The sequence below is a fragment of the Aspergillus welwitschiae genome, assembly GCF_003344945.1.
Source record: "Aspergillus welwitschiae strain CBS 139.54b unplaced genomic scaffold BDQ94scaffold_78, whole genome shotgun sequence".
Lineage (NCBI taxonomy): Eukaryota > Fungi > Ascomycota > Eurotiomycetes > Eurotiales > Aspergillaceae > Aspergillus > Aspergillus welwitschiae.
Window position 1 is genome coordinate 45,482 of NW_020798772.1, and position 8,374 is coordinate 53,855.

At 49.3% G+C, this 8,374-nt stretch overlaps 5 protein-coding genes across 5 annotated transcripts; 3 read left to right on the top strand and 2 right to left on the bottom strand.

Moving 5' to 3' along the window:
* Window positions 1–626: 626 nt before the first annotated feature.
* On the bottom strand, window positions 627–1,222 carry BDQ94DRAFT_176060 (uncharacterized protein; the record flags this gene model as incomplete). Its single annotated transcript, XM_026772612.1, has 3 exons — window positions 627–768; window positions 836–853; window positions 927–1,222. The coding sequence occupies 3 exons, from the start codon at window positions 1,220–1,222 to the stop codon at window positions 627–629; spliced, it is 456 nt and encodes a 151-aa protein (XP_026619945.1).
* A 3,432-nt stretch (window positions 1,223–4,654) lies between these two features.
* BDQ94DRAFT_185693 (uncharacterized protein) lies at window positions 4,655–5,920 on the top strand (the record flags this gene model as incomplete). The annotated part of the gene is made up of 2 exons (XM_026774954.1): window positions 4,655–4,756; window positions 5,033–5,920. The coding sequence occupies 2 exons, from the start codon at window positions 4,655–4,657 to the stop codon at window positions 5,579–5,581; spliced, it is 651 nt and encodes a 216-aa protein (XP_026619946.1). The 3' UTR covers window positions 5,582–5,920.
* A 155-nt stretch (window positions 5,921–6,075) lies between these two features.
* On the bottom strand, window positions 6,076–6,843 carry BDQ94DRAFT_154837 (uncharacterized protein). The gene is made up of 2 exons (XM_026768364.1): window positions 6,249–6,843; window positions 6,076–6,197 (listed from the first exon to the last, which is right to left on the bottom strand). Exons 1-2 carry the CDS (start codon window positions 6,405–6,407, stop codon window positions 6,156–6,158), a joined length of 201 nt encoding a protein of 66 aa, XP_026619947.1. The 5' UTR covers window positions 6,408–6,843; the 3' UTR covers window positions 6,076–6,155.
* Window positions 6,844–7,350: 507 nt separating this feature from the next.
* On the top strand, window positions 7,351–7,963 carry BDQ94DRAFT_154848 (uncharacterized protein; the record flags this gene model as incomplete). The annotated part of the gene is made up of 1 exon (XM_026768365.1): window positions 7,351–7,963. A coding segment is annotated over one exon (243 nt), but the record flags the coding sequence as incomplete, so codon positions are not given.
* Window positions 7,621–8,134, top strand: BDQ94DRAFT_154849 (uncharacterized protein; the record flags this gene model as incomplete). Its single annotated transcript, XM_026768366.1, has 2 exons — window positions 7,621–7,818; window positions 7,982–8,134. A coding segment is annotated over one exon (153 nt), but the record flags the coding sequence as incomplete, so codon positions are not given.
* Between the last annotated feature and the right edge of the window lie 240 nt (window positions 8,135–8,374).

Genomic DNA, 8,374 nt, shown 5'->3' on the forward strand with positions numbered 1-8,374 from the left:
CCCAAACGGGAAAAAAGAAAAACGAAAAATGGCTTGAAAATATAGAACGCCTACGACGTCGTCGCCATGGTGACGTTGCCATCGAACGTGGGCGTCGCGAGGCGGCACCAGACGTGATCTGCCTCCCACGTCACACCAGGATGCGCCGATCATCTTCTAAATGATTGAACGCACGGTAGAGCTTCGATGGGCTCAAATGCTAGGGATAGCACCAGCAGGGGGAGCGGTACGACACACGTTGGTGACACATCCTCGCGTCTTTGTTTCGCGGACATGTTGGAGATCCACTTCACCGAACCGCGGGTCACATTAATCAACTGTGCGGCTGATTCGTTCAACCACGAGCGTCACCGGCGATCAGATGTAGCTAGTTTGTTTAGACAAATTAATTTCTTTATCTTGGGATCGACAGACCAGGTTGCCCTCGCTCTACTACGGCCAGCACAAACATTCACTCTCAATTGAAGATAGTTATATACTCTAGATTCGAGCAGATCTTAGATCCGGCCGGACAAGCTTGGTGAAAGACAGTAATTCTAGGCGACGTAACTCAGACCTTGTCCCATTGGTACCATCCCGGCCTGGCTTGAGAAACGTTCGTTCCGTTGTCCTTCGCCCGGCGACGTTCATTCCGACTCCATGTCCTTGTACCGAGCTGAACGACGGGATTTGGTGTGAGAGGTCGGGACACTCTCAAAAATGCCGCTCACTCTCCTGTGCAGGCGGTGATTTTCCTGGTTTTGATCCTTCACCTGTTCCTCCAGCTTTCTATAGATCTCGGTCAGTTCGAGGTTCCGTAGAATGTCGCTTGATAGCGCAAAGGAGATAAGCTTACCGGACTCTGGTTTCGAGACTTGAAGAAACAGATCAGCACAGTTCAAGGGTGAATGACGGCCGGGTTTGGGACATCATAGGACGGGACATACTCGCAGATCAACACCGTGAGAGCCTTTGTAGACGTATCAGCCACGTCATTGGGATGCTCAGGAAGCTCGTTTGTGACCACGCTGTCGACCTCCGACATTGCATCTCTGTCGCTTGCGCCGTTTTCATGGGTCAAAATGCCCTCACCCGAGACGGCCTGGAACTTCGGCTTCCTGTCGTCTGGCGGAGCTGATTCAGTGTCGTGTGAGGCATTCGAACGGGTACCGGAATGCGATTTCTTCTCAGCCGATGCCAGTACTTTCCGGAGTTCGTTCAGTCGTGGCAGGTGAGTCTTCATTGTTGTCGGAGGGTACAAGTGATGATAGGAGGAATGGGATTTCTGTGAGATGTTTGAATACCGCGAAGGCGAGAGGCCCCAACCTAGGACGCACATAATGGTTTATACAGTAAAGGCTGGCTGTCTTGTTGACTTATAATCAAGGTGACACCATGCACCACCCCTGTGCGAAACGGTCCATCCAACACAAGCCCGGAGTTGAAGGTAACATCGAGGCCATTGTTCTAGGCATGGGCAGACCAGGGGCCGAGTGTAACCTCGCCGACCCTTGTGGCACTCAACGGTGACCTGACGACGAGTTTCTGCGCGTCCAGGACTTGCAGAGTTTTTTCATGATTCAAGTGTCTGCTCTTCGGGAATTCGCATTGTGCCAGAAGCGTGTAAGTGCTCGTCAAGAGTCATGGTCAAGGCAGATTCTGGCATGGGCCTCGGTCGTTTGCGGTTCTACCCGAATTCTGAACGGTCCCGGGGGAAGATTCTTGACTGACACCTCGGGGTGCGCTCACGTCGGTCGGTGTATCTACAGAAGATGTACCACCGCCCACAGGGAGAACATGTGCTCTGCATCTCTCACAATCCAGCTCTTGATCATTTGTGATGTCAGAGGGACTCATGCACTGGGAAACGCCCACGTCGATCGATGGCAATTTAGCCCGGAATGCAGCACCATCTGGAAATGCGGCAAAGGAAGTATTTAGGAATGGCTTGATGTAGAGGTTTCGAGAGAGGCCTCATTCACCCCATGCATCTATGTATACAGCGAGGGGAGGCCGAGGAAAGTAAGTTATTTGAATTCGTAGTCTTGTACCAAGCAGGCGAGCCGCAAGTCCGTCGTATTCGTCTCTGAGATCTAAGACATCGCAGCTCGGTAGAAACCCCCACGGTATGCCCTTTCAGACGGCTGACGATTTAGCGCGCAATAAAGCGGCTGCAATGCTCGACGAGGAAACCCAATGAGAGAGGAGAGTTGTCCATTGCTTAGCATTTGTCCAAATCTGATTTCAAGGACTCATAATACTTCGAAGGACTCTCGTCAAGGTATCAATAGGTATCAATAGGAAGGGACTCGCCTGTGATGGCAATAATGTTAGCGGTAATTCAGCCAAGGGCGCGGGTAAATTTACGTCCAATGAAATTTGTTAGCTCTGGCATCCTCGGCTATTCAGAAGTACTTTTCCGACGCGTCATGGCTACTTTCTTCTCTGGAAAGCTGTTTTACGTAGTTCTGACCCCATTAGACTCTATGTTACCAACTCTAGGTATCGCCACTAAATCCTTGGGTAGTATCAGTGTGCTTAGTAGATTTTTCGAAAATGGAGTACCTCTGACAGTCCGAGAAAATGCATCAACAGAAGGCAACTAAACCATAGTGGGATATTTGATCATGAACCAAAAAGTTGAACAGGGATCATTCTAAGCGACATTCATCTGGGTCACACTCGCAGTTGACGATTCTCCACTTAGAAAGGGCCATCATGTTAGCCTGGATACTCGAACTCTAAAGTCGCGCCAAAGATGACCGGTCTTGACTAGTGCTTACTCGGCCCAAGCGTGGATTCTGAGCCGGTGCTTGTATCAGCCCCTTTGCAACAGCGGTACGAATTGCTTTCAACACACGTCCAACTGCACGCGCTCAACCCGTGCGGCATGTTCAACGGTAACTGCAATTGAACCCATAGCCGGGAAGCGCTAAAAACACCGGTCTCAGTTAGTGTTATCGTAGCTCTTACATAGCTTCTTCCAGCGGTTTAAGGAATCCCACGGATACCGCCTCTGCCCCCGAAACCTCCCATCCTATGCAATAGCATTTAGTCTTTGAAAATTTGCTCTTTACGGACTCTAAAAATCCAACTTCACTTGTCCTAGCATGATCGTCGAGACCGGGCATTGGAGCTAGCGCCCGCGGAAACCAGATCGCTAAGTCTTCTTATGGCTTCTACCTTGACGCAATAACCTTCAGTTTACCCTTCTATACCAGGAAGTAAGCAACGATTTGGAGAGTACGCACAGACTGAATAGTAGGGACCCGCTACAGTTTTATGCTCACCCGCGAACGCCCTCTATTGCCTTACCCTCAATCACCAGCCGGAAATGAAACACCTGTATCCTTCGATTTTAGTGTGGACTTCCTTGTTTGCCACTCCATGCTTCACATGCCCATGTATAGTGCCTCGCAACTATTCTAGAGTAAGTGCGGACAGGTGTTCTGTTGCTAAGTGTCAAACCCTAGGATCGCTTCCATGTCCCTGTTAGCCTAGCTATACTAGAATATGTACCGTCGAACTGGGTTCAGGGGTCTTCAGGCTGAGGACTATCTAAGATACAATTGGCCCTGGACAAGAGAAGAGAAGTAGAGCCAAATAATGCCGCGCAACTATTCGTAAGTACGTGCGGACGAGTGTTCTATCGCTACGTAAACTCCCAAATGTATGGTTACGTAAGGACAGGTGCTTTTGAGCACGAATAAACAAAACTAGCTAAGTACACGAATGAGTGTCCTAAAATACCCTATCCTTCGTATACGTTCCCGTATCCTTCCCTGTATACCCGTGCCATATACCTTATACCGAACCGTATATCTTGGCGTATATGACGGTATATCCGTGTCACATGATGCATGGCCGTTGTGGGAAGTGAGTATTCTTGCCTATTGGGTAGCCCGTACGCTCGCCTTATCGAACTAACCAGCTTACTAACTAATTACTAAGAAAAGTCGACCAATGGGAGCAGGGCGGTACCGGAGGGCAGTATGTTCCGACAGCCATTCCAGAGTTGTTATTAGTCTCTGCGTCGTCGTTATCGGCGCATTCTGCCTGGCGTGTCCGCTTCACCTGTCAGGTTAACTAGCAGGGGTCCGTAACAAGCATCATCCGGATGGCACTACAGCATTAGGCAGAGCGACCATGGGTCATGTTATCTGCACGGCGATGGAGTCAGCTAAAGGGCTGGAGCTGCCATTTTCGGCCACAAATAACGCTAAAAATGGCCGCTCCAGCCCAACCGAAATTTTTAATAACGCAGGTAGATATTCAAACCGCTGTATGAGCAGATGTGTTGAACAGATGTGTTGAACAGATGTGTTGAACAGATGTGTTGAACAGACTTTCAATGCCATCCGGGTGGGTCAGCTCCAGCAGCAAGCCAGCGATTCGGAACATCATCGTATCCTCCGGTCTTTGCACCGTCAATTTAACCTCTCTATTGACCCCACTAAGTAGTTCATCATAGGTTGATCGGACCGTCCGCTCAGCAAATTCAATGATTGAAGGAAGCATATATTCACCATGCAATTGCATGCCAGTATAGTCGACGATCACGACCATTCATAAATAAAAGCGGTTTTCCCAACTATCCTTATCACTTCATCATCATTCCAGATCGGCTCTCAAGCAATCATTCTTCATACAACTTGAAATTTACCTTCTCGCGAAAATGTATGCCAATCTCCAAGTGCCTACCACTCCTCGGGCATACATCTGCCCCGGTTGTCAGCAATCTCCTCTTTTACCTCGAGGCCCTGGAGACCAGCTGGCTGTTTGTCCCAGTTGTCAAAGAATATTCAATCTCGCGCATCCAGCGCAGTTTTTACCCGTGCAGTTCCGGCCGCACGGGGGCTACCCTTTCCCGCTCCAACAACAACAAGCATTAGGGCCGCAGCGGCCTTGCACATCACAACAAGCCTTGGCACCACGACAAGCTATAGCTGTTCAAAATGCAATCGCCCAACAGCAGCTTTCCCCGGCGACTATAAGACAGCAGGAAGCATTATACCAACCGGAAATGCGACAAATGATTGGTCTTATGTGCCAGCAGCAACAAGTTCTACTGCAACGCGTAAATAGTCTGGAGCAATGGCAATCCCAGGTTGTGGCCCAGATGTCGTCGGGCGGAATGCCGGGCGCCAACTCCAACCACTCTGGACAGAGCCAAACGGAATGCCAACAGCATATTCCAGCTATTCAGTCGGCGCAGCATGATACGGTGTCAGACGTGGCGCAAACAGACCATGTGGTGCACGTGCCGCTGGCGAGTCAGGCTCAACATCAAGGAGAACAGAATCAATTCAGTCAGCGAGTGTCGCACCGTAGGGTGTCAAATTCGTCACAATCCAAACACGTCCCAGCGTCCCGCCAAGGTCATAACCAGGAGAGCCAGAACCAAGCCGTTCAGCCAACACCGCGCAATGGCGGATTGCAATTGACGCAAACAAATCGCGTTTCGGAACAGATTCACCACCAGGAAGGGCAGCAACTATCTCTAAAGCAGGAAGACGAAAGCCAGAACGAGAAACAATGGCAACAATGCCCCAGTAAACCCAAGCCCGGAGTAACCGGCGGTCATTCATTGATTAGCGTCTAAGGCAAAGAGGAGAGATCACTAGGAGCACCTCAACCTCAGGGTCCGTGCCTCCGCGATTAGAACACGAGCGCCAGTGAAGGGTCTCTTTTTTATTGGTTCTGCCAATGATAATGGAACCTTTGCAACAGACCCGGTCTATCTCATAGTCGGGGTGATCAAGCAGGAATAAAATGGATGTTACCTTGTGCGATTGGTATGGGTTACTATGGGGCCCTTTTCGCCTCGTCTTTTCCGTTTCTGTGCTGGCGACCTATATAGGTATATGGGGAATTCTTGCTTACAGCCCTAATGGCGCAGGAAAGTGAGAAGATTAGACTTTACTAATAGCAGAAAACGAGCAAGTAACACTGGCTTTCGTGGTGTTTCCAGATAATTGTGTGCAGCTGACTAGGTAATCATAAGAAGTGGAAGAGATTGGCTTTAGGTTGCAGATGGACAATTGAGACGTATTGTATGCCTCTGAGGCTCCTCCGGAGTATAATGAGAGGCTATCAATCCATGATATTGTATGTATGATGAAGCAACTTCCAATAGACAGATTCTTCAAACACAGTGCCACCTATACGGAATGAAATCACGTAGTGTACAATAATCGATCGAGCGCATTTTCCTGACACTGGATATTAATCAGTAAATCACAATGACAGAAAATCAAGTCCATACTAACCGTCTGCCAACACATCTCGTTATCCCGTAGCAGTTCCTGATGACTTCTCAGCTTTACAACCTGAACCCATATCTGCTCTGGCTTACACCAAAGACAAATGCCGTGTCCGCTTTCGGTATAGTAGCCAGTATATGCGTAACTGCCACGATCGTCATACATCCCTTCGCTGCCAAGCGCCTGAGTACTGCCTGTACCTTTTTTTGGGACTAGGGTGCAGATTCGATGTCGCTTCATCGAGTAGAGGAATGGTCTGCGTACTAATGCCTGCATAAAACCAGGACGTTGTCGTCGTCTTTCACCCAGGAATGATTGAGCCTTGATGCCCGATAGGTCGACTATCTATCCGGAAGCAGGTAATAGGATCGTGAATATCTGCGGCCTCGCACGCTTGAATCAGATTGATCTCGGTGCACTCAGAATTGCCGAGTCCGAGGGATATATTGTTGCGGATGATTCTTTCGAAGAGTCGTGGTTTCGTTGATAAGGACTATCGGCTGGTAAGGGTTGTAGAATCTCTCTAGTAAGATATCATGGTTGTCTTTCCGCAGCCGGATGGATTGACAAAGGCGACGAATTGGCCACTCTCGAGTTTGACTCTCGAATTTGACGTCGAGGTCCGTGAAAAGAAGTGTATCCTGTAATGGGTAGCGGAAACGTTATTGAGCCCAATGTCGGCTTCAGTACGTGTTCGCAAGGACCATGGCTGAGCTTTAACAGCCCGAGCATGCTCTCACTCCGCCTCCTTCGGACACAGATCCTGCATGCTGTATGCAGATGCTATCGCTTGGGCGACATGTGATCCAAAGCTGGAGAACTGCCGAGTAGATTTTCCGCCTTGAATAGTTCGCAAACTAGGGAAGTATTCTGTCGGCTGGCACTTTTTGTATGCGGGACCTTGGCCAACGTACCTGCCAACATTGTCAATGATCGCCTACGCGGTCCCGCTGGAGTCTAAAATATCTTTAGATTGAGTAATATGTCATCCTTCGTTTCCTCGCAGACCTCGACCAGTATGCGGAGAATATAAATAGCCAGGACTGCGCAATCCCACATCAGCAACACCGCTGGCTCACTGAACACTCGAATAACTCAACTGCTTTAGTTCCCTCCAGAAACTAAGACCTTGCTTTTGTCATTGGCGAAAACCACCCTGGGTCTGATACCGACGATACCGTTCGACAACGTAATTGATGGAGTCGATCACGAAGACTCGAATGCGCTAGAGCAACGGCTTGAAGCAGTATTCAAGATCGACAAACATTTTGATGCCATGCTTCGCCTGGATGAGATTGCTACGTTCATGGAGCAGCTGCATCTTACCACAATACTCAAAGTCCCCTTGTGACCATCTTCCTCCAGAAGCTGGAATAGTAGGAGGCATTTCCTTGACGTTGAATCGGGGTATCTAGTCTGAAGATGCAATTCTCGCCCGGGCCTATTTGACCTTTAAATATGAGAATTTAACGAGTTCGCAGTGATCCCTGGTCAACGTTTCTGTCCAACGCACGTACGACGCAAGGACCAGTTGTTGTAAGGAACAACCTTCGACGATTGTAGTCCTTGGCTCTAAAAGGACGTGAGGTGGGTACCAGAGCGCTGCTGCTCACCTCTCACTTGTTGATTAACTTGAGCCAGATCAAAAACATCGTGGCAGTCGCACCTGCTCTTGTTGAGGCGGATGCCAACCAAGTGAGCTCCAAGCACTTGAGCTAGCTGTGAAATTGAATAAAAGATTCCGAAGGAGTTCGGTCAACGGGGGATGGTTGATGGGATGTATCTCTAGCTGCAAAGCCTGGGAAGGTCGTGTAGATAATTCCGCCGCCCAAGCCTGCTGTGCAGCCGCACCTTTGCAACATTTAGGGTTCGTGTTGCAAAATGTGTATTAGTACTCGGTGTAAGTTAAAGCCACGACGTCTTGTGTCGGAATGCTTTGCAGCGTTTCCGAACACATTGTTACAAGCTCAAGGTACTGCCGTGTTGCGGAATTTCCACCCTTTCCAAGCCGGGCTTAAATTTCATCGCTCTGACGCGGCGAGTTTGCCGCGTATTCGCAGAGACGGATTCAAGGGCCCTGGGGCGCTTCAACCATTTCACATCCTCCAGGTCAATGACAACCAAGCGGCCAC